Below are 26036 nucleotides of genomic sequence, written 5' to 3'. Positions count from 1 at the left end.
TGCCATTTTTAATTGCAAAGTAAATGTTAAGCATCTTTCTAACAATGTGGGAGGCTGTATTAGTTATAGAAGATTTGTCATGGGATGTATAACATTTAACTTGTGTCTGTAGGAGAAGAACTAGACTTGGCTTTAATGACAAAGTATAAATACAGTGAAGAGTATAAAATATTTGTTTAAGGAAACGTTCACAATGGAAAATGCAAGTATCCAGTGTATTTAAAAAAATTCATAACAAAAGAAGAGATAAAATGAAACCTAGAAGCTGTACATATTGAGTTAATTTGTATCATTATTAAAAATATGCTCTCAATTGAGGATATATTATTTTAGCAATAATTCGTTTACTTTCCTCCCCGGGAATACTAGATTCCTTATTAAGAGACAAAAGAAGAGCTACTGAGGCCACCATAAGATACTGTAGACAATCCCCTGTAAGAGATCAGTTCAGACATCTGCTAAGAGAATACCTGTTGTTTTCTCACAACCTGAGGCATGAAAGAGCAAAGGCCTCAGAGGATTGATATCCCTGATTACATTAGGCCACTCTTCGCCACCAGCCATACGACATTCCACTGTAACACTCTTTCAGCATAAAAACGCTCTGAGATCTCCATTTTCCTCCAGGCCACAATGTGTTGATATTTGAGAAGGCTCAGAGCAGGGGTCCCCAACATGCAGAAACTAGTCCACGTAAACAAGCAAGGCCCCATCTGTGTGATGCAGCAGCACACAAAACCACACCTTCTCCAGTCCGTAGAAAAGCCTCTCTCCACAGAACCGGTTCTTGGTGCCCAAAAGGTTGGGGGCCACTAAGATAGAGGAATGGTTGGCAGCCTTAACATATCTTACCCAAATGAAATAAGCAATGGCTATCAAACATTTTCTACCCACCTCACCAATCTTTTGAACCAGATTTTCTGTTGTATAGCCTGAATATGTGGTACTCTCCACAGCTGGAAGCAGGTAGGGAGGTGAGTTGCAGATAAGGATGCAGACTTTATGTGTGGGGCCTCTATTTGGGAGAGAGCACAAAAAAGGACACAATGAATGAAAATTGGGGAATTACACATTCAGCACATGGTGCATTACTATAAGTAGTCCTTCAGTTATGGACACAATCGGGACCAGAATTTTCTTTGCTAAGCAATGCTGTTGTTAAGTGAGTCATGGCTGATATTGGCCTGCTTGCTAAACAAATCACTGCGATTGTCAAGTAAATTATGCAATCATTAAATAAATCTGGCTTTCCTTTTCAACTTCGCTTATCAGAAGCCAGCTGGAAAGCTTGCAAATGGGGATCACATGATCAGGAAGCTGCAACTGTCATAATTACATGCTGGTTGTCAATTTTGATCACATGATAATGAGGAATCATAATAGTCATAAGTGCGAGGACCAGTTAAAAGTCACCTATTTTCAGTGTCACTGTAATTTTGGTTGCTAAATAAATAGTTGTAAGTCTAAGACTACCCGCACAAAGTAAGCTTTTGAAACATACCTCACCTGAGTGAGGGATTTAACAAACCAAGCATATTATTTTAGTGTGATTGTGGATAAAATGGAAATTATCTGCATAGGGGGTGGTTTTCATTTTTTAAATTCCACACTATTTGGATTTTACTGCTTCATAGCTCATAGCAGTTTTAGCAAGGGAGCATTTAAACACATAAAGTAGTATGGAAAATGTAATATTCCTTTCACATGTCTCTGATCAAACTGGCCGTTGAATAAGCTGCTTTAATTTTTCTTTTAAGTGCTAATATACTGGATCACTGATTTCCTGTATTATAATTGTTTCAAGAGCTGTGTCAACTGTTTTATCAATCTACTTTCACGTCTTCACTGGCCTATTGATTGTAAACAGATCAAATATTACAAATATTAGGGCTCCTTTTTTCGTGGATCGGCCCCTGAAACTATAAGCCCTTTGAAGAAATGGGAAGCCTGTAGCATTACTTTAAAACAAAACAAATTTGCATGAGGAAAATTACAGCACAGGCAGAAGGACAATTCTTATACCATAACCTCTCCTTTCTAGGCACTGAATGATTTACTGAAGTAAATGTATCTAAAAGAGACAATAAAAAAAAAAATCGTTTTATTGCATCTAATTCCTGATAGTGCAAACAATTCCAGATGCATAAAAATTACAGTCACAAAATCAATTCCAACACGAGTCATGACCATTTGTGCTAATATTAAAAACAGATGGGCGCTCTCAAGCACATTCACTGAATGTACTTGTACACATTCTGTCTTTCGTTTCATCACCACCCACCCACCCCTGTGATCCCTTACATTTGCTCTCTCATCTTCTTGAAGTCATCAAAGAGTTGTAGGGCAGTACTGAGACCTTCTGAGATGAGGCTGCAGCTCTCACCACCACCACCCACAAACCTGGAAAGACAAAAAGGATACAAAAAGCTGAAAACCAAAGCCTTATTCAATTTAGCTCAATTCTTTGTCTGATGAACAAACAAAGCAAAAGGCTATCTAAAACCAGTAGTATAGTTACATCCAAATCAGGAAACCATGATGAATTTTATATCCTGGTTTGTTCTTCAGGGATGAGTCCACAACTTTAATTCTTCTTTTGTGTATGTAAACCAACTTATAATAATCTGAACAAAACTATTTTTATGCTCTGGACAGAATTCTGGCCTAAACAAAGCTGCTATATTTGATTCAACATTTGATCCAGTTTTGTGTCTGTGTGTCTGTTTGAATCAGTTTTGAGCCCTGGTAGCTGCCTGGACTAGCCCCTGGAGTTTTCTTGACAAGGTTCTTCAGAGGTGATTTGCCATTGCCTCTTTCCTAGGCCTGAGAGAGATCGGCTGGTCCAAGGGCACCTAGCTGGCTTTATGTCTAAGGTGGAACTAGAATTCATGATCTCTCAATTTCTACCCTTATGACTTAGCTTTCTTGAGCCATCTAGATTACTTCAATTTATTTCAAATCAAAGGCTTCAGACACCATTTTTTACCCAGCTAAAATCTTTTAATCTGAGATGTCTGAATTTAAATTTAAAATTTTATATAATATTTATGTTTGAATTCCAGCATCAAACTACCCCGTTACATCCTTCAACTTGAGTCTCCCAAATGAGCTGGAGTTGAACTTCCACGGCTGGGAATTATGAGATTTAAATTTCAAAAATCCTGGAGGCACAACTTAGATATGTTTTAGTCTTCATTGATGGTACAAGGGTAAATTTTACCATTTGCCTTGTAACACTATTTTATGGGAACTCAGGAGTCTTAGCTTCTGATCCGAATTGCTATGATTCAACTTTAGGTTTTTTTTTTAATCTTCCTTTCCATTTCTTCCTAGACTGAGACATCTACATGATTTTCTAAATTCATCCTGTTCAGTTATCTTGTCAAAGATACTACCTATCCAATTGTGGGATTCAATTTTTTTTTACTACTGGTTCTGTGGGCGTGGCTTGGTGGACGTGGCAGGGGAAGGATACTATAAAATCTCCAGTCAGACGTGGTTTGCCAGTTCTTCAAACTACTCAAAATTTCCGCTACCAGTTCTCCAGAACTGGTCAGAACTTGCTGAATACCACTTCTGTACCTGTATCTGTGCCTATCACAGATTATAGGCTAAAATAGGTCACCAGCAGAAGAAAATAATCTTATGGCACAGCACTGACTAAACATTTGTTCTACTAGCAAACCAAGATTATTTTAATCATCTCAACAAGACATTACATTTAAAAATTAACACTCAGACAAATGTATTCTAAAGAAGAAATAACATTAACAGTCTTATACTCACTGAATGCTGTCCAGCCATGTGACAAATTCATATGCGCTGCTCGTTGGTGCATGGCACTGTACATATGATTCAGGAGCACAGTCTACTGTATTAAACACCACCAGACTGTATTGGGTACCACCATACTGTAGAATAGGTTGGAAAATAGAGGTTGGATAGAGAGTGGCTTCTGGGTAGAGATATTTTCAACAATCTGATCTACTTAAACAAGAACAGGATCTCTTCCTAGTTTAAACTCTATTACTAATTAAGGATTTTGGCATCTTTTACAATATACATATAATCTGCTGCTCTTTAGATGTGGAAGACTTAGATTTCACCCAGATTGGTTGCTGATACTTTGTCTTCATAAAAGAGAAAGTTGGTTGTTATGACTGAAATAGAAATTTAAAGCAACAATGACATTAGCAAGTATGGCAAGGCATATGGCTGTTCTTCCTATAACCAAAGAGAATATACCATCTTCTATTTATATAATATACAATTTTCTCATAAACAGAAGCTCCAGTCTAGGTTAGTAATTGGCTGGCACCAACATGCAAACCACAATACTTTTATCTGTATTAGTCTAATTGCTTAGAAAATTATAAATATAAATTTTGGGAATCCTGCTCCTGGTTTATCTGGGTGAAAGATTAGTGACTCACTGAAACCTATTAGTTTTGGAAATGATACAATAATTATTTAAAACTTTGCAATTATTGGCGTTCCTTTAAGTTTTCTACAACAGAGAGCAACTTCCAATCTAGGTAGATCAGCTTGATAACACAAACAAAGCAATTCATCTTTAGATGGAATCCTTTTAAGGCAGATTCAGGCCAATTCTGCACAGCCAAGTGCCTTAGTGAAGTATGGCTTCTGATCTTTATATATTTATGGATAATGCTGTCAAACAGGCAGCAACATCTTATCCACACATCCTAGATACCATAATTGAAATAGGGATTCAATTATGAGCATTTATACTAAAAGGAAGTTCTCTAGCCTTTTCTTTCCAGTTTAAAAATACTGTTTCTAAGTATTTCAATTTCTACTGCAAGAATATCAAAGGCTCTCACATTATGATTCACATAATAAAAATAATATTTAAGCTTCCAGTTTGTTCCTCTTTGGTGTTGGTACGGAATCCACGATCGTACATGATTTCGCTCGAGCTCATTTGCTGGAGAGTCCTGATCAGGACCGGAGCCACCTTGGTGCAGTGGTGAAGAAGGGGGAAATTGCTGGGAGGGTCGAGGGGAGCTGCAACTCCCCTGACAGGAAAATCCCTCCCAAAGGCAAGCTGCAGCGGTGGTCTTAAAATGGCCACCACAAAGACGAAGAACATTCCAGGAAACTAAGTTTTGTGCTGGAGAGAGAAGTAGCAAGCAGAGTGTGAACCAGGCAAAGGACATTGCTTTTGAGGTATCCCGGTATCCACATTAAAGAGTTATTTTGGAGGAAAGTGTGTGGAAAAATTGAGAAAGAAAATGGGTCTTTAAATTTGGATTTGACTATTGTATTGGACTAATCTGGAGGAGAAATTTAAAGGAAAATACATTAATACAACAAAGGTTTAAAAATTAAACTGGATAGATATCAAACTGTGGGCATTTAAAGGGCATAACTAAATGCTGGAATTGAGTGTGTTGAAAAGACTAGCTAATGATTGAAATTAGCAAAGTTAATAAAAAATATTATATTCCACAAAGAAAGTTAAAAAGAAAAAGACTCAAGAGCACTACCTGATGGTACAGGAAAATTTTAGTATGTTTTAAAATGAGTGTCTGGTCTTTTTGAGACTTTGGATTTTGGAACCTGAAAGAAAATAAAAGGAACTTTACTATTGCCAGTAATTTGGGAAACAGTTGAGAAAATAATTAGAGGATTTGGAATAAAGACTCAAGGGTATGAATTGTTGAAAATAAACTCAAAAGATACTGGCTGAAATAATATACTGGACTCCGAGATTGAATATATCTACGAAAGAAGAGGATTTCAGCTATTAAAGAAGAGGAAAGAAAAAGAAAAAAGAAGATATAATGGAGGAGTTACTTGTTGATATAAGACAGGATTCACAAGATATAAGATCAGATATGCAAGATACAAGGGATATGATAAAAATTAAACTTGAAATGTATAATTATGCACTACAGAAATTAGAAATGGTGACTCAGCATATACAAGAACATAATAAACCAGAGGGGGAGGAGTTTTATAAAGAAGAAGCCAACTTAGAAGGACAAAACGAACAACGATTATTTAAGGAAGGGGGAAAAGGAATTAGAATTAAAAATTTGTGGTCTGATGGGATGATAAAAGGGAGAATGGTTCGGAAAATGGCTAAAGAGAGAAGGAAAAAGCAGAAAAAGGAAGTGCAAAAGGAAAATCAAAAGACAGAGGGAGAAAAGTTTAATAACTGAAATGAGAAAAGGAGAGGAATAAGAATGGGGAAAACAGGATTAAGAGAAAGGACCAGAAAATAAAGAGGAACAGGAAACAAACAAGGATGAAAAGAAGATACACTGTTCAAAGAGTGAGAGCTAATGGGTGAAAAAAAGGCATAAGGAAGGGGATTCCGCAAGGCAATATGTATAAGAATATATTGAAAATAGTATTTTGTAATGTATAGATGATTTATAGAGAAAATATAAAGCGGAATCAGAAAAATATATATATGTGTGTTTTTATACTAGATAGGGAGATTGATATTAAGGAAGAATGAATGTGGTTAGCTCGAATTATTAACTAGAGGGGACAATTATATTTACAGATAAGGACTGATAAAATGACAAATGTGACAGAAAAAAATAATGAGAAATAACAATAGAAAGGAGATGAGAATTTTGGATAACATTGAAAAATAAGATATGAGAATATACTAAGAAAAATGGAAGGAGATATATTAGGATTTGGAACTGAACAAATGAACATAGAATTGAGATGAGAATTTTAGATAATATTGTAAAATAAGATAAGAAAACATGAATTGGGATTGGATAAGCCTAATATTTAATAATGATAAGGATGATGTAATATGAAACAAATAAAATGAATAGGTAACTATGGTCATGTTTGTATTGAGATGTGAAACCTGGAACCATACTGCTTGCCAAATGAGAATTTTTATTAAAAAAAAACAATTAAAACAGGGTGAAAATTGAATAATAGAATTACTAGGTATGTTTAACTGATATGGTGGTAGGCATTTGGAGAGAATAAGATTGAAAATAAATACTGAAGAAGTATGAATTAATATGAATATATGCAATGAGAGATGTATGATATATTGATGTCACACTGTTAATGTATAGTTGTTATATGTAGATTGAAATAATTTTTTTTGGAAAAAATAATATTTATAATTTACTGGACTCAGTTACGTTTATATAGAAAAAGTTTACCAAAACAGCAATCCATTGGAGATGTAACAAGGATAATGCTTCTTTAAAACACATGTATTTAAAATTCTTTACTAATGCTTTATTAAGTTTGGGAGAAATTATTGGATGGCATAAATATAATTATATGACAAAAGCTAACATTTCTCTCCAACATTCAAGAAACCCAGAAATAGAGTTCAAAATGCCTGAAATATCCATCCAAAGTTTAGTTTTTGTAGGCAATGCTGGTTAGATCCCTAGGGCCTCCTTGAGGGTCTGTCCTTTGGGGAAGACCAAAGCACCTCTCTACTGACTTCCAGACATTTTCCACAAAGCCTTGGAGTATGGTGTGCTTTGGAGGCCCGGGGGGCAAGGGGATGGAGGCTCATGGGAGAGGATGTGCACCAGGTGTTGGGTGTCGGTGATTTAACATGTTGGTATGCCAATGAAGGGTTTTGGGTCTCTGGTAGATTTCTCTGTGCCACCCTCACTGTACCCTGGAGCAAAACTTTCTCCTTTGTACTTCCACTCCAGAGCCCTGGACAGAGGTAGGCACACACCCAGTCCAGCCCTCCAGCACTGGATCCTGCAGCTGACCCCAGCCCAGCCCAGCCCAGCCCAGCCCAGTTTCCCCAAAGGGGGCATCTGCTTACTTTCTTCCTTAAGGGCAAAGCTGTTGCCAGTGCCAGGTGCAGAGGCAAAGGTGGAGAAGTGATGGTATGCAGAGAGGAAGGGTTGGGTACAGAGAAGGTGTAGGAGCGAGAATCTGGTTGCAGAAGTGGAGAAGTGTGGGGGAGAATGGAGAAGCGAAAGTGTAGGAATGAGAATCCGGGTGCAGAAGTTGAGAAGTATGGGGGAGAATGGGGAGGCGAAAGCCAGGTGTAAAGGCGAGGAGCTGGGCTCAGAGATGAAGGCCGGTTGGCTGGGCGAGGTGAGGCAGACAAGCTTCAGCTGTCGCTGGAAGAGTGAAGCATGTGCACACCCACCCACTGGTATAGGCTGGGCCAAAGCAATGCAGGCTGGTTGGTCCCTTGCATTTTCCAGGATGTCCCTGCAGGCCCGATTTGACCGCTTTGCAGGCTGAATCCAGCCTGCGAGGCTTGAGTTTGACACCGATTTATGATTTACATTGCTTTCATCTCCAAAAGACTGCATTAGAATATGCAGAAATATAAATACAGAATCTTTTGGCAAGGTGTTACATATACCTACTATGTTTCAATTCTCATAAACTTTTTGGAGAATGAATGCATGGTTGCACAGGCCAAAATGGCACTGGCTATTCTCAGACCTTTATTTTTCTGAGGAATAATTTTCCTGTCTCATAGAATTGGAAAAAGCTTTTCTAGCCAATCCTCTGCTTAGCAGACAGCACTTTCCAGCTCTCTATTATTCAATTTAGAATCTTAAAAATATTTCCACACTCACATCTCCTCCAAAGTCTGTTTCAGCTGGAGGACCACCATTAAAGTACCTGAAAATGAAAAGAAGAAATCCATAGGAAACAAAAGGAGGGAAAAGTTATCCTAAATAAATATGGAAGTAGAAATTCAGTGATGATAATAATAAATCATGGCAAAATCACAAACAGTAATGGAATTGAAATACCAAATGACTAAATTACCAGGAGCCATCAAATTTCTGGGCATTTTATAATTAGATAATATGAAGCATGGGCCCTTAAAAAAAAGCTTAGTAAAGAATATACCCAGAGGATGAGAAAATTGCTGAAGACAAAACTGAATTGTGGAAACATCAACAAAGCCATCAATACCTGTGATACAATACATTGCTGGAATTATTAATTGGACATAAACCAAACTGAACAGTTTGGATTGAAAAAAAAAAGAAAACTAACAAGTATTCATTATGCATTACATCCCTGTAATATCTGCTCCCCGCCTATTGAAATGGAGGCACAGGTTTATTTCGAATCAAACAAACTGTTGAAGAAGAAAAACATGCATTAGCTGATTAGAAAAGACAACCAAGAACAGGCATTAATGCATATTAAAACTGAACTTACTGAATGTGCAGGAAACAAAATATGAATATCAAAATAATGTAATGAAAAAGTACAGAATGTTGGCAAGGGGAAACATTACATGGTCACTTTCTACAACAGACTGAGGGGAAAGCAGGCAAAGATAAACTTGGCGGTGACAGCTGGAAGATTAAAAAAAGAAACTCAAGGCTTGATTTTGGCTGCTTAAGAACAAGTTATATCAATTAATGCAATCAAAGCCAGAACTGAAAATTTGTCAAATGATTCAAACTGTGCAAAGAGGCAGCAGAAATGGTAGACCATACTCAACTTGCGCAAGAAGATTGCACAAACTGATTATAAACAGTAACATGATACAGTAGCTAATATGATTCACAAAAGTCACACAAGAGGGCTTTATTCTTGGGCAGCCTCTTCGGCAGTTGAAAATCCTGGAAGCATTCTCTTGTGATTTTTCTAAGGCTTGTCTCATGCAATTTTTTGAGGCTCTGAAGCACAGAATCTGGCGGACAGCAGAGTGTCTGGACAGGAGATGTGGAAAAGCCCCTTTTGCAGTGAGTTCGTGAGTGGGAGTTGACATACCAGCAGTCAAGGTAGGCAGTTTCAGAATTTTTGACATGCCAAGCCCAAAACATTTGCCATCACTGACCTATACTAATTTATTAAAATTTTACACTCGTCAACTTTCAATGACTCTGGGCAGATCACAATAACAACCAAATCAATAAAACATAAAGATAAAAGGAAGCAAGTATGATGAAGCATTGTGCTTTCCCATTTACACACACACACACACACACACACACACACACACACACACACACACATCTAAGAGTATGTAAACTCTCTTTTAGAGAGTTTATTAATGTTCCCTTCACCCAGCCTCAGAATTGCCCCAAATAACTCCAGCCACAAGCAGACCAAGATTAGTCCACAAGGCAATGGCAATAGTCCTTAAAACAATAGAGTTTCTCCAACAAGTCCACCAAACAAACTTAAGAGCTACCAAGCAAAACTGAAAGTATATCCATGACAGCTCACTTGACAAGTGAAGTTCAGTCTCCAAGGCACAAAATCAAGCAGTGGCACAAACGAATACACAGCTACAAACCAAACACATTGTTCCCAGCAGTACCTCCCTCTGCCTGCCATGATAAATAGCTTTCCAGTGCAGCCCATCAAGATGGGCAGGGCCTTCTTCTGAGTAATCCAGAAGATCTCCTTTGCTCTTGTCTATTCTCTGCCTTGTGCGCTGTCAGATCCAACACGGAAGGCAGCTCCTCCTCCTCCTCCTCTTCACTGACCTCAAACTGTCCCCAGCCGAAGCCCTCCGTAAATCTCTTTCGGCCAGCAGTTCAGAGTCATTAATTAACCCAGTTGATGTGCAAAGAATGAGCTCAACCCCTCTCAAGATGGCCTCCAAGTCAGCGGAGTCATCCAAGGGAGACATCACAAGCATATGGTCTTACTTTCCCTTACCAAAGGTCTGTGTGAATGAAGATCCAGATCTTCACACCTCTTCTAAACAACTGTGTGGGGACCATTTGGATTTCAAGAGGATGATCCAAATATCTGTTTCAGAGGACAGGCACTACTACATAGAATGCACTCTTATGAGGTCCTGAGAAGTGATTGCTTAACTGAAACAATCCAGAGCACACCAACCCTGAGCAGATCTTATGGGAGTTAGGCAATGCCTCAATAATCTGGACCTATATCATGAAGGACTTTATAGACAAAGCCCAATACCTGATTTTTTGCTCAGGTTACATTGAAATCATTGCAGTGCATAAAAGGTATTCTGGCTTGGTTACTTAATGTTTTATCACTGATAGAGCTAAGAATAAATTGTAAAAATTCTTAGTGCTACCTGAAGACATTTTCATATCTAAGGTATATAAAGTAATATTACCCCTTCCTGGTTTTTACAGAAGGAGTTGATTGGAGAAACTTTAACACTGGTAATAAGATAATTGGCTCAGATTATACTACAGGTTTCGGACAGTTTGCATGTCATATAGCTGGAAAGCTCCATATCTGCTATATGAGAAGATTCCCTCACTTTGACGAATGGTAGTGATTACTTTGATATTGCGTATATTGTTTTATTGAATTTAATGTTGTGAATCTAGCATCAGTTTGAGTTTGTTAACTTAATCTGGAATGTTCATTTTATTCTCAATTTATCTTCTATGTTCCCTGAGACTTCCCTGAGACTTTAGAATCTAGAACTTTATTCTTTCTATATGCTTGAAGTTCTATTCTTCAATTAGGAAAAAAAATGGGTCCTCTATTTTACTACCAACTTTGTTCCAACATACTTCAATGCAGAAATGCATCACATCAGAACAGTTTCTACAAACCATGGTACATATTACTAGGCTTACTAAAGTCAGAATACAAGTTGTATATACAAAACACTATAACAGCCAATCCCATTTTACAAGCATTGTTTTCTACCTACAACCTTCACTGATAAATTAAGGGAAGCAAATGATATCCTGTGGCTGTGAATACTCACTCAATTGCAGGAAGAAGATAGTGCTTGCGCAAAGATTCAAAGTAAGGTCCAAGATTGGCAGTGCCTTCAATAACGAATACAACATCAGAAACCATCCCAATAGGTTGAGCAGGCATGTCCAGCATTGGTACCACCATCTCCTTCAGCTACCATGAGATGAGAATAGAGAAGAATAGTAAAACAAAATATTAAAGACAAAAGCCAGTTGAAATAAATGACTTCTTAGTATTTATTCAGTATTAAAAGAGGACTAAATACTGTACAACATAAGTGAACTATCTCTGGACAAGAAAACAATTTACATTAGACAAGTGTAAGAACAAGAAAAGTAAGAGACTAATAAATGAAAAGTGGAATGAAATCATATGTAAGAAGAGACAAAATGGACTACAATGGGCATCATATCCTCCCATTAGTTCAAAATAAAAGATTCCTCCAACCAAAAGCTTTACCTCTAAATGTTGTTTCACTACAACTCCCAGCAGAACTAGCTTTCTGAGCCTAAGATTATGAGGCATGAGTGAGAATTATACTTCAGCAAGATCCCCAAAACCTCATTCTCCATGCCTAATGTTGTATAATTTCCACAGCCAGAATCCCAACAAATCAGTTCCAGTATTTCTCACTCCATATGTTCAAAACACACGGTGGGGTTCTGGGCAAAGTTGATCTCGACCAACATTTAATTCCCACAGCAGTTAACAGATACTTATAGGAAGCCTCCAAGAAAGAATGAAGGCAATTCCTTCTTATTCTTCACCTTTACTACTAATTCTTATTCTTCACCTTTACTACTACTACAAGAGCTATTCCGATAGACATAAGAGAGTTGCCACGCCCTTTAGTTGTTAGAAAGGCCTTTCATGGTTGTACCTCCTTTTAAAAAATTAACCAGATTATCAGCTGTCACTAGCATCTTGTTATAATGAGTCCCGGAAATTAAGAAACTGAAAAACAAACATTGCTTCCGCGACAGCTTAGGCTTTGTTTGCTCTGAATTTACTCTCAAATCTTCATTTATTAAAACCAAAGCCACGAAAGAGAAATGGGAAGGGCTTGTTTTGGCTTTGCTGAAATGAGCGATGGAGGAGAAGCAGGAAGGTTATTTGTGCCTCGCACTCGGATTTTCTTTCACTCTCCCCTCCACCCTTCAATAAATGCCTCTCCCACTTTGAATTCTCTCCCCCTCCCATTTGCATTCCCCAACACATACACCCCATCTCCGTACCCGAAATAGACATCCGGCTTCTACAGTTCACTTATTTTTAAAGCCACAGGAAACGCTTACCTTCAGGTCCGCTTCGGCACGCATGCGCACATGAAAGAGGCATCAATTTATTTTTCATTCTCTCTTAATAATTAAAGAGTCCTTTTGCTCACCCACTTCCTCCCGGAAAGAACGAACGAATCACAGACCGGTGGAAGGGGGCAAAGTAGAAAACAGCCAATCATACATGAGCACTGTTACCATAGCATCGGCTGTGCTTACATCCCGGCATACTGTGGGTTACTCAATATGGCGGCAATGGGTCGTGAGAGTGGAGATGTGGACGTTAGGCAAAAGGAATAGAAACAGCGGAGTATTGCATTCGGTAGAGTTATTCACGCTGCCGGTTTAGTGTAAGAAAAGGCTCAAAATGTGGGAGGAGGCGGAGAATTCCGTGATTTTGTTGTGCCTTACCGCTAGTAGTGGAGTGCCCTTATACTGTAGGAGCAGAGGAGGGTCTACGAAACAGCAGGTGAGAGGTGTCCATCCTGCTTTTCATTCCAATTGATAGTGAATCACTTTATTTTAAAAAATACTTGTTTTGTGGAGTTCTCGGTGCCTTTTGAGCAGGGATTTTACTTGCAGTTACCCAGCTAAATAACATCAGTGGTAGTGAATATGGAGTTTGCTCTCTATTCTCCAATAATCAACACTCAGCTAAACAGGGATCGGCATCAGAGAAAAATGAAGCAGAAAACAATATCCTAATCAAATAATATCAAAGAAAAAAACATACCACCACCAACATTGGCAGGGCACATTTCTATGTATAAACGGGGAGCGAACCCCACACTCACTAGCACTGATGACATTAACTAATTGGCAACCAAACTCAAAGAGAAACAAGGACTTCCATAGTTCAACTCTGAGCTACATATATTCTCTTCTGTTGAAAATATATGCTTGCCAAAATGCTCATATTGGGAGATGATTGACTTGTCAGTCCAACAGTTTAAGAAGTTGTGTAGTTTACTTGGAAACAGTGCTAAAACACTTCCTACAGCGCTAAAACACTTCCTTTGATTTTTGAAAGTTTTTAAAGTTTGGCATGATAAAAGAAACAAAAAGTTAAAAATTAAAAATATTAGTCATCCAGATTGTTATGAAGGTGGGAAAATGATTTGACAAGTGCTCTGCCATTTTGCGAAAAGTTACCTATTAAGAAAAGTGAGGAAAAAACAGTGCTAAATATTTTGGAAAACTATTTTCAATTTAAACAGATAATACTGGCTGTCTATTGTAATTTCATATGTTCTTGTATGAATGTTACACTAATGTTTATCTCTTCTTTCCCAGTTACCCTTTTCTGTCATTGGCTCCTTGAATGGGGTTCATATGTTTGGTTCCAATTTAGATGTCCAGCTGATAGCAGCCCGTACAGAGAATACTCATGTGATGTGGAAAGTGTTTCATAATAGGTATGTAGAATCGGGAATATGTATGCCTCCAAGTTGTCATGTTGCTAGCAGGTCGTCTGATTCTTCAGTAGATGCATATAGGCTAATTTTTGCAACAATTAAAGATCTTTCAGGTTTTATAACTTAAGTCTTAGTGTGAATAATTTTAGAATATTGAAAACTTCAAGGCTTCAGTAATTGCAACACCAATATCTAGAACTTTCTGCTAATAATCAGATGGTTAGATATCTTTATCTAATGCAAATCAACTACTTTTAATTGTCCCTGGTCCTTCTGGTACTGGTTTCCTGAGTTTTTCTTAGTGGGAAGTGTTCTAGCCCTCTCCATGCCAGTTCAATTTCTTGAAGAAGAAAATTGTGTGATATGGAATCAAATATGCCTGTATCAATTTGTTGTACCGTATTTCCCCATGTATAAGCACCCCCTTTGTATAAGCCACCCCCCCCCCAATTTTTGGACTGTGAAGTTTTGAAAAAAATATTTTATTAGAGAAACAAGTTATGAAGAAAGAAAATTTACAAAGAAACAAAATTCAAGATTCATAATAATCACTCATACACTCATCATCACTATCTGCTCCATCACATTCCACGTCTTCTTCAATATTATTGGCATCTAATTTAGCTAACATTTCTTCTTCCTCTGTGTCATCTTCATCGTCATCTTCATATATCAAATGATCTTCTGAACCATCAAGAGAATTAGATATTCCACATTTTTTAAAGGCTTTGACAATGATCTCGATCTTCACACTGTCCCAAGCCTTCTTTACCCACTTAAAACTTCTCCAATTGATGGTTTCTTCAGTCGACCAGTTTTGGTAAGATTGTCTCCTGCTGTAGTAAGTCATGTAGTGGTTCCATTCTTCTCATAGTGCCACCTTAAAAGCTTTATTAATGGAAACATCAAGGGCTGAAGCTGACAAGTCAGGCCACCTGGAATAACCGCAAGTTGGGTTTCATAGTCTCGGCAATCTTCTTAACATCCTCAGTCAAGTGTCCCTGAAGGAATCGAAGACAAGCAAAGCCGGTTTCTTAAGCAGAGCTCCTGGTCGGCATCCAAATATCTTCTTGAACCAAATTTGCATACCATCAGTATCCATCCAGCCTTTCTCATGCATGTGAAGAAGTATTCCGTTGTGAATTTTTTTCTTTAGGAAAGTCTTCCTCTTAAAAATCAACATTGGATTTAGCTTGGTTCCATCAGCAGCACAACCCAAGGCGACAGTGTATCTGTTCTTCTCATTTCCAGTTGTCTTTATGGAAACTGTCTTGGCACCTTTCAGATCGACTGTTCTGTTGCTTGGACAGTCAAATGTGACTGAGTTTCATCCATATTATAAATTTGAGAAACATTGTAATTCCAGTGCTTTCTAAGGTTGATGATGAACTTATGAAACTCCACTATTTTTGCTTCATAATCTTCAGGCATTCTTTGAGCAAGTCTGGTGCGAGTCCTCATTGACAGCTTCTCTCTCTTCATGAAGCGATAACACCAATTTGCTGAACCAGTAAAGTTTTCAACTTCTTTTTCTCTTGCTATTCTTTTGGCTTCTTGCAAAATCATCTTGGTTGTAATAACTACACCATGTTGACGTTGCTCAACTATCCATGTCTTCAATTCCTTCTCCAAATGTGGCCACTTGGCAGACTTTCCACGACATGCCTTTTGCATCCTTGGCATTTTTCAAGTTTCTCTTCCTGATTTCTCCATCTGATGATTGCCCTCCGATCTGGTGGAGGTCCAAATTCCGCTCAGCTGCATGATTACCAAATTCTTTGGCAAACTTAATGACTTTTAACTTAAAGCTTGCAGTGTAGGCTTGTCTCTTCATTTTTCAGCCATTTTAGAATTTCAAAATAACACAGTAATGAATACTGTGTACAATCTTGCAAGTCGACGAAAAAAACGACGGTGCTGCAACACCGTCTGCCCCGCGATCGCCGGCAGGTCGACTGGACGGTCGCCGCCAAGCCCGGGCGGCGTCCGTATGGGTGGCGACAGACGAAAAAGCTTCAGACGAAAGTCGTCCGCGACGTCTAGATCTACAACTTCGGTCATGACGTCGAAAGCGGTGCGGGCGACGCTTGCAATCTACGCATCGGAACGAGAGTACGGTAGGAACGAAGCATTCAGGCCGATTCAGGCCGATCATCACTTACAATTTTTACAAAAAAGTATAGCATACTGCTGGAAAACCAGTTTATTCCTACTTTATTATTTTATGCATTTTTCACGTATAAAAAGTATACCTGCTTTGTATATGCCACCCCCCTACTTTTTGGGCTTGAAAATTTTGGAAAAAAGGGGTGGCTTATACATGGGGAAATACGGTAATTTTTGCTGATTTCCCATTGGCTGTTCAGTATGCTGTTAATGCCTACTGAATTATGTGGAATAACAACACATGATTCTAATGGTACTCAATATTCATTTTTTGGAATATTGTCTATTACATAACTATTTCTGTCTTGAAAATAAATAAAATAAAAAATAAATGAAAACATCAATATGCAAATACTCACAATTCAGTTTTATTTTCTTTATTTGAATATCCCATTTGTTCATGATACAACATTGGGCCTTCTTATTGAAGCAGGCATTGTAACATATATTAATGTTATTATAACTTTTATTGCTAGGTAAGACAGTCTAGAGAAATATTTTCTTTCATTCCTCACACTTGCTTAGGTTCGGGGAGGTTCATTTTGCTATTTCTTTCACCAAAGTGCAGTTATTTCAGTTTAGGAGTAGAAAGGGCTAGGATTAAGAAATTTCGTCTTTATTCCTGCGTTTCAAGATACATTATTTATGCTGCCTTTCTTTTATACTTTTGACATCTGTTCTAAACTGGAATGGCTAAAATGAAAAAGAGCTAAAAATGAATAAAGTGGGAATTTTATTTCATTATCCAGTTCTATTAATCTTCAAAATATATTTTATATGTAGAGAAATTCTTCCAACTATTTCAGATTAACATAGCATATTGGGCCACATCAGTAGTTTTTATTCATCTTTTCAACTAAATATATGCTTCTAGATTTCCAGAGTTCTTAAATATAAAGTATAAAAATGGGAAAAGATTGGAATGCAGGAAGAAAAAAACAACTTGAGGTACAAGTTTCTATTTACAGAATTGTTATAAACACAGTTCAGAGAGTAGAGGGAAATATAAGAAAGTTTCAACAAAATTCTCTTTCCTTCTGTATTCACAAAGCGGTTTCTATCGACTGTGGACATTCCAGCTGAGTTGAGGGTTCCTAGAAATTATTTCAATCTCTTGCAGCTATCTTATTTCTTCTTAAGGATTTTGAAGTTCCACTAAGCTTTGGTGAAATATTGGATTTCTTCTACATAATTTTAAAACTTGCAAAATATAGGAAAGTTATTTTTCTGTCTATTTGCTATAAATATTTTGCATTCAAACACTATCTTCAATTTCTCTTTTGTTTGTTGTTCCCAGTGTCACCCTCATTGTCTTGTCCTCAGAAGAAGATGCCAGTGACTTCAGTCTTGGAAGGCTTCTTGAGAATGTTTTCAATGCCATGGTGAGTAATCAAAATATGACCTCTGTAAAGGAAATTGGAAGATAAACCTAGTCCATTGGGCAAATAAATAATTTCAAGTAAAACAATTATTTCATCTGTTCATATATATGGATGTACAGGTTAAAAATCCTATGAGCTTATACAAGCCAGATTTTCTTATCGTGGGGAATTAAATGATGATTTATCAGGAGGTTCTTTTTCTAGTAATATAGAAGATCAGTTAGTCTATTTTTATAGGAAAATTTCTAGTATTAAGGATGAAAATATTTTTCTTCCTATGCTCTTGTTCTCCCTTCTAAACTCACGCAATTTCCCAAGGGCTTGTTTCTGCATCTGAATGGCATGGTATATTTTAATACAGGTACTAATACTGGGCCTGGAGGAACTAACGAATGTTCGTAATATTGAACGTCTCAAAAAGGATCTCAAGGTAATGTCTGACCTAACTGTCATTAGAAATGTGGAGAGTGGAGTAGGTATATATCATATGAAAATGGAAGGCAAGAATGCGGGCTGCAGAGGAACTTTTACTTGGGAGTTAACAAAGGATTCATTTTTAGGAAATGTTTCTTTTTTCCCCTATAATAAACACTTTAGTCAGTTGAGAGACTTCTTACTGATACTTTTATATCAAATCTTATATGGAAAAACATTTTATGCCTACACTTTACCCTTGGAATCATCTGTCTTTAGCTTGTGGCAGATGTCTTCTGCAGGCATGCAGGACTATTACATCAAGAAATTCTAGCAATAGAAGAAGTAAATTAATGGTAATTCTTATTGTTCATTTCACTGCATAATAAACTAAATATTTGGAATATTTTAATCCTTTGCCATTTAATTATTTCTTGCACAATTCTTTCTCTAGTCATGTTATAAACTGATTGACAGTTTCCTGGAACGGGGCAAAAGTTTTGCTGATTTGACCCAGTGTGTGGAATGTATTATGATGCCCTCCAGAGCAATTATGCAGGTGAGACCATCTAATTTTCTCTTCCCTCCTTCAATATGTCTCAACACATTCAGTCTTCCCTTTTAGTCAAGGATTTTAGAAGCTGATGAAAAAATGCCCTTCTGGAAAAATAGATCAATGAACAATTTCTCCATCAAAACAGTTAAAAATAGGGAGTATTTCAAATCTGATGTTTTAATTCAGGCATAAATATACATTTTACACCTCTTGTTAAGAACAGCTTTTGAATGAATGAATGAATGAAAGAAATGTTGATAGTGGTCCATTCTAAAGTTATTTGTTGCATCTTATCTCTTTGTATTTATGTCTCATAATGAATAATGAGAGTATATAAATTATAAAGGGTAATTTGGGGAAGTATCTGAAGAAGAAACCTCCTATTCTGGAAAAAAAAATGTTTGAGAGGTGGAATGTAATCATCCATAACAGAAATGCAGCAGGTCCATGGTGGTTTAGAGTCACTATATTTAAACTGTTGGGAATAGTCCTGACAGTATTGGGCACTGTCAGTTAAGTACTAATTTATGTCTAAAGATCATCACTATTGCTTTGCTATGCGATGAACCCAGTATCATCCTTCTGTAGGGCAGCCTAGTTCCTTTAAATTATTCCCGAAGTATAAGTTGCAAAAGTGTTCATTCTTCCTGGCCTGCCTGTGTCCCACAATAACTTTGTGTTACCAAGGTAAATGAGGAATTATTTGTTTACCCAAACTACTGACTAGATTTGTAGCATTAGCAGGAAAGAGTATTTTGTTTACATTCTTCCAAAATAAACAAATCAAGATAATTTGAAAGTAAATGGGAAACTGAGGAAAGAAGTGGATAAAAGATAATTAAGAGATAGAAGGAACTATCTACCTATTAGATACCAATTTGTAACAAGATGTCCTGGTTTCTTACTATCTTTTCTGTCAATTTTTAAAATCATTCTAACTTGTATCCATTACTTTGCATACATACAAATAAATCTTAGTGCTGTTCTTGTTCTTTTCTGCTCCAGGAATGCCTAGAAGCCTTTGCCTCTGCAGCAGAATCCCGGTTTGGTTGCCTGCTTGTGGGCAGTCATATCTTATGTGCAACTGAACAGTGGTGGCAGCTTGCAGCCCCAGAGGCCATGCTGCTGGTGTGGCTTGTACGTTCACTTTCTCCACATAGTTCCCGCGATCTGCCTGTTTACCTTCCCCAAGGCAGTCCCACGGTGAGCAGGTTAAAGATTTGAGAAGGAAATGAGGATATGTAAGTCCATATTTCTAATTTTTCCCTGTCCCTTTGTTCCAGTAGGTTCCTCACCGTTTCCTGACTTTTCAGCTTGTGCCTGATATGCAAATAGTATTGCTCTGTGGGCCTAATCCCTCTTTACAGTGCCTGACTGATGAGGTGAGTGTGCTGTATTTCAAATGTGTCTGATCTCTTTATCTAGAAGAGCAGTTTATCACCCTTTTTAAAATACACTTGGAACTGTCCATCTGTTGGTTAAATTTACTGTTCTATTTGTTGGCCATTGCTGATTTACATTGTGGGTTTAATGAAGGAGGCATACGTGAAATCAGTAGTGCACAGCTACTTCAGATTAATGGCCATAATTCAGCCCTCCAAATTTCTGGGAGGAGAGGTGTGATAACATTTTTCACTTGACTTTGGAGATTTTAAGGAATGGGAGCAGTTTATTTCTTGGTGGCTTTTGCTGTCACATTTCAGCATGTTGGGTTGCCTAAGGTGCATATAAATAGCAAGATGCCTGTTGATCTTTGAAGTTGGGGCCAAATGTCTGTTGAAGCTTTTCTTTCTTTCCACAGCTAGTTAATAAATTTTGGCAACCACTGCTGGATCTGCTGAAGGCAACTGCCAGAGGCCCTGCCAGATGCCTACCACCTGGCATTGTCCTTTCTCCTGGTATCCTGGGGTGAGTTTCAAATTTCTGGGTGGTCCAAGAAACTGATTTCATTTAGGATGTGGACTCCGTGTTTGTTAAATTACTTTGTCTTCTTTTTAAAGTCTCCTGTGGCATTCAGGGCAGTACTTTTACCATTCTTTCCCAAGATATAAGCCATGGGCTCATCTCTTACAGGTTACTGCTAATTAATCAAGACCAAAGGAAAAGCCTCTTTACGTTGCATCCTCATGGGGCTTCAACTGAAGGTATAGCTCATACATTCTTGTACTAGGAGAGGACAAATTAGGAATCCCTTCTATTTTAGTAATTATGAAAATCATAAAACACTGACATTTATGGGATATGAAAGGGTGGCCTGCTAAAATCTCATCCTGATCTCCTGCTTATAGGATCTGAAATGTCCACAAAGAATCGGCTCTGTGCCCTCCGTTCTTTCTATGCTTTAGTTACTTCCTTGTACTTTCCTTGTGAGAAGCAAGAAGAATACACAGGTATATTCCCATCTTTCTGTTGAAATTTTTTTGCACAATGAGCTTTTAAACATCTGTCTACTCATAAAAATTGGAAGACTAAAAGAATCAATAGGCACCAAGACATTCTTCAATTTGTGCTTGTATATGACAAATTTGGTGGCCATATATACTTTAATAAAACTAAAATAGTTGAAAGTTTAAATACTTTTAGAGTAAATAGCAGCATTCTTTAATATCTAATAATACATCCCAGAGTTGATCTTTTTGTTGCATTTCTTTGGAGCATTTATATTGAAAGGTTCCTGTAGAACATGATCAAAAGACCTCACAGGGTACTGTGGGAAAAATAGGAGGAGGAAAATAATTTGGATATGTTCACTATCTTGAAATATTTGTAAAAGTAATATAGGAGGGATATAAATAAATGAATACATAAATATTTTCTTTTCTCCAGTCCCTCTGCAGGAGGACTTTCATGCTGGGTTTTCCCATTGTCCTCAGCACTGTTATATGGTCTACACTACGCACAAAGCCTATGTTATTCATGAGAGGCAGCACCAGCTCTTCTTAATCGTGAAGTCAGATGTACCTACCTTTGCTTTACGATCCTTAGCAACCTGCACACTACAGGCTCTCACAGCTGAAGATTCGGCCTTTTGACTTATCTTGTTGAACTCGATGATGAAATTTGGAGTGGTGAGCTAGAGCCCCTCAGTTTGGTTAGAATGAGATATTTTCATTCAAATGTTGTAATGAAATTTTCTCTGTGCAAATGATGATTAGGCTGCAGAGAAGGATTTTGAATTTATGGAAATTTCAGAAACAGGAGAAAGTGAATAATTCAATGCAATTCAATTTCTTCTATCCTCTTATGTAAGTAGGAGGCAATACAGCTAATGCAGCTGTAGGTGATGACTAGTCTTTGGTCTCTATTCTCCATGTGTTAACATTGGTAAGAATTTTGTCTCTTATAACTTTATGAACATTATACACTAACATAATTTTGTCTCTTATATCTTACTATACATTACACACTAAGAAAGGTGCTTGGGCCAGTCTTAGCCCTAACCATGATGTGATTATGTAGAATTCAGCAATTAATCTTGAGAGCCAGTTTGGTTAAGTAGTGATTAAGGCACCAGACTAGAAACCAGGAGTTTGCAAATTTTAGTCCTACTTTGGCATTCAAGCCAGCTGGGTAACCTTGGTAACCTCATGCCGTCTCAGCCTAACCCACCTCACAGGGTTGTTGTGAGGAAACGAGGAAGAGAAAATATTATATAAGTTCACTGTCTTGCATGATTTGTAAAAATAATAAAGGTGGGATATAAATAAACAGGTATGCAAGCTGTACTGTGGCAGAGCTACTGAACTAAATTTTCCTTTTAAATACATTTCAGCAAAGTACTAGCAATAGTACTTACATTTATATACCACTTCATAATGCTTTACAGCTCTCTCTAAGGGCTGTTTACAGAGTTAGCATATTGCCCCAAACAATCTGGTCCTCATTTTACCAACCTTGGACGGATAAATGCCTGAGTTAACCTTGAGCCAGTCAGAATCGAACTGCTGGCAGCCAGCAGAATTAGCTTGCAACACTGCATTCTAACCAATGCATGAACTACCTCTCAAGCATTCACCTATAAATAGAAGGCAATTCTGTATATAAATCGGGGAGGGATGTTAACAGAAATTGATACTACCCTTATTTATAGCTGGCTTATGTCATTGTTTCATCAGAACGATCGAAGAGCCTTGATCATATACATCGTACACTGAATAGGGCCATTTTAATCTATATACCTTATAATATTCTCATGAGTTTTGATGGAGTTAAGCCAACCAAGCCAGGAGGCCAGATGCAGAGGAGAGACTCTCATTTGCATCTTAGACATTGAATTTTATGGGGGTGGGAGAGAGGGAGAGAGTCATAATGAGGAGTGGGTATTTTTTTCTCCAAAGACTTTGGTCAGGGGGAATACACTGTTTATGTTGGGCTTGGCTTTCTAAGAGATATGGAAGGGCAAAGCAATGAGAAAGTGGTATTTTGCAAAGACTGCTTTCTACACCTAGGAGGAACATAACTGGAATGATCGGAATGTTTTCCACTTGTCACACTTTTTAAAGCTGTATCTACTGGTGGGAGTGGGAAAAGCACAGACCTTTCAAGATGCCTTCGTCCACTACAAGTAGTCCTCACAACACTAATTGGGACTGGAGTACATTTGTATGCAACAGTTGTAAAGTATGACATCATGACTGCACTGCTTAGCAACAAAAATTTTGACAATTCTAGTTGTCATTGTTAAGTAAATTTCATGCCGTCATGAAGTCAGGGTGTTGTATGATTATCTACTGGCTTCCCCATTGACTTTGCTTGTAGAAATCTGGCAAAAAAATGTTGTAAATGGCAAACACATGACTGCAGGACATTGTGACATTGTAAGTTAAAGATCAGTCATGAGTACCACTTACTCAGTGTTACTGTAAATTTCAATGATCACTAAACTAGTGGCTTATAAATGAGGACCATCAAATGAGGAAGACATTGTTTTCTTCTGTATATATATATATTTGCCTATCTTTGCATAAAGGAAGGCAGAGCTTCCATGCTTTCCACCACATGGAGAAAGCAACTCTGGTGAGGCTCAGGCTTATATATAACTAGTTCCATACCCCTTAGCTGAACATCCTATTGCAAATGCTAGGGCCAGGCACACTGTGAAAACCTAAGTGTATAGTATGCGACAGTTCTCTATCCGTTTCTACGCTGTCCACATATAAAGAGCAGTATGAAACAAATCAGTCAGCGGTGTGGGGGGGTAACCCAGCCTGGCTTGATTCTGGCTCTCCCCCACTCTCACGGTTTTATTAGAGTCACATGGAGATAGATACAGGCATTCAAAACCCAGATAAACTAAGATGCGCTAGTTAACACCTACACAGCAGAGTAACATGGAGCCCGGGCCAGCATGGGAAGCTGGGACACCCCCAAACTAGCATGATCTGAACCCTTCCCCTCTCTTTTCCAAAATGCACGGAGGGCAGCATTCCAGAGTCCATCTCCCAAACTCTTGTACCTGCTTGAGGCACTCCTTCCTGGGAATTGAAAAGATGGTGAGGGGAGGCAGAAGAGGAAAGAAATTGTCTCTTTCCCTCTCATCTTCATGTAGTTTCCTTCTAGAGCTGAAGAAAGAGGCAGTTGCTGTCAAAATTACGTTCCCACAAATACACGTAACTGTAACACTGGAATGATCATATCAAAGGAAAAGGAGAATTTACATCCCCATCGCTGGGGAAACACACAAGGCAAAGAAACACAAAACGACTGCCTACAAGAATATCCCCTCCTCCCCAAAGACCCACACAATCCTATTCCTTCCCCTCAGCCGGCTCAAGGGGAGCCAGAGAAGCTATCCCTTTCCTCAACAGAAAGGAGAAAATCCATGGTGAGAAAATAAAGGTACATATTGTAAACAAAACTAAAATGCCAGCTTAAAATCATATAAAAGTAGTGGTAATGGGTGAAGAATTAAGACCACAGATTTCAGCCTCATCCCAAAATGAGATGGACCAGTTTACTGCATGGGACGAAAGCTAGCTTTCTTCCAAAAATTGCCCTTTTGCCCAAGGGATGATTACTACTGAAAGAATGCCCTGCACCAAAACCCATCGTCCCTCCCCTAACCCTAACTGATTTTGTCTAACCAAGGGTCCATACTTTTGCTCCCCCTTTGCTTATCCCGCTTGATGCTGGCCCGGGCTAGGCAATGAGAACACAGAGGTTATCACAACAACAGGCAGGGAGCAGTACAGTCTTTCTGGAGGCCCCTGGTTTGGAGAGTGTTGGGATGAGATGTACAGAGGCATCTAGTGTGCAGGAATGGCCTCCCCTTCCTATGGTGTGGCAGATGCCTCAGAACTGCTGGGAAAGCAGCTCACAAAGGTGCTTTGAAACAGACTCCTTACTGGTACGAAGGGTCAGCCGGTACATCTGCAGGAAGGATAAAGGAAAGTTGGTTAAAAGAGAAACACTTAAACATTATGCCCCTTCAGTTGTCCACAAGCAGTTTGGTGCTTTGGTAAGCTTTCAGCTACACCTCTTCTTCAATTTTATCTGTATTTCCCATTATTTCCTTAGAACTCTCAGAAGCCTCAGTTTCCCAATTTTTATGCTTTTATTTTAGTGCCAACTTGTATGTCTGAATTCAGGCCTCCAGTCCCAGGAGCCCTCACCTGTGCCTGAGCATTGGGTTCCAGTCGCAGCAAGCATCCAACCTGCAGTGCTTTTGTCTGGATGATCCCAGCTCCTACGTAGTTATCAGGGTTTGGATCCACCTTCTCCAGGAGTGCACTGCCAAAACCTAACAGCTGTTGGAGAAATAAACTGGAACTTAATGGGAATGATACAATTGCAATAGAAGGTCTACTGCAAGTTACACCCACCTTAGAAAGCTAATAATGGGAGAAAGATATACCTGAAAAATTGTTTCAGAAGTCTGCAGCACAGACATTTATACAATGGCTGCCTCTTCTGGCTTGATGTTATGCCAATTTTCATAAGAAAAAAATCTGGTGATCAATGGAAAAATCAACAGTCCTAAATATAATACACTAATATTCCCAAACTAATACTAAACAACGAAAGGAAATGTGTTCCATCATGGACAAACACAATATCCAAAGCTTTAATCTTCACTCATCTGAGCAAATTAGTAGACATTCTGATCTGAAATTAAAATAACTGAATTAATTGCCCTGAAATAAATACAAGCCTGCAAGTC

At 38.1% G+C, this 26036-nt stretch overlaps 3 protein-coding genes across 10 annotated transcripts in view; 1 reads left to right on the top strand and 2 right to left on the bottom strand.

Annotated features, from left to right (window-relative positions):
- The window catches only part of MED25 (mediator complex subunit 25), a 22997-nt gene extending 9819 nt beyond the window's left edge, over nt 1-13178 (bottom strand). For 2 of the 7 annotated variants that reach the window (XM_026710769.2, XM_026710771.2), the window contains exons 1-6: nt 12903-13038; nt 11675-11820; nt 8577-8622; nt 3787-3911; nt 2302-2400; nt 895-1015 (exon numbers count right to left, since the gene is read on the bottom strand). In XM_026710769.2, the coding sequence (XP_026566554.1) occupies nt 895-1015; nt 2302-2400; nt 3787-3911; nt 8577-8622; nt 11675-11811 (528 nt within the window). In that variant the 5' untranslated portion in view covers nt 11812-11820; nt 12903-13038. Of the gene's footprint in view, nt 1-894; nt 1016-2301; nt 2401-3786; nt 3912-8576; nt 8623-11674; nt 11821-12126; nt 12270-12902 lie in introns of those variants that run through there. The other 5 variants (XM_087917055.1, XM_087917056.1, XM_087917057.1 and 2 more) reach the window with 4 other exon arrangements.
- Nucleotides 13064-26036, top strand: FUZ (fuzzy planar cell polarity protein). Of its 2 annotated transcripts, XM_087917071.1 has the most exons (12): nt 13064-13413; nt 14238-14359; nt 17823-17907; nt 18269-18337; nt 18776-18880; nt 19883-20080; nt 20164-20259; nt 20679-20785; nt 20951-21021; nt 21166-21267; nt 21704-21945; nt 25440-26036. In XM_087917071.1, the coding sequence occupies exons 1-11, from the start codon at nt 13312-13314 to the stop codon at nt 21907-21909; spliced, it is 1263 nt and encodes a 420-aa protein (XP_087773197.1). In that variant the 5' UTR covers nt 13064-13311; the 3' UTR covers nt 21910-21945; nt 25440-26036. The 2 variants fall into 2 exon arrangements, with proteins under 2 accessions (XP_087773197.1, XP_026566699.1); XM_026710914.2 differs by lacking the exon at nt 25440-26036 and having other exon boundaries at nt 13093-13413; nt 21704-22585.
- AP2A1 (adaptor related protein complex 2 subunit alpha 1) overlaps nt 24059-26036 on the bottom strand; it is a 41729-nt gene continuing 39751 nt past the window's right edge. The window contains 2 exon segments of the mRNA XM_087917053.1: nt 24059-25246; nt 25489-25623. Of these exon segments, the coding sequence (XP_087773179.1) occupies nt 25169-25246; nt 25489-25623 (213 nt within the window). The 3' untranslated portion in view covers nt 24059-25168.

Source organism: Pseudonaja textilis, chromosome Z, assembly GCF_049901715.1.
Source record: "Pseudonaja textilis isolate UNSWEBS1 chromosome Z, rPseTex1.2, whole genome shotgun sequence".
In the NCBI taxonomy this organism is placed as follows: domain Eukaryota; kingdom Metazoa; phylum Chordata; class Lepidosauria; order Squamata; family Elapidae; genus Pseudonaja; species Pseudonaja textilis.
This window is presented reverse-complemented; position numbering and strand designations above follow the sequence as displayed.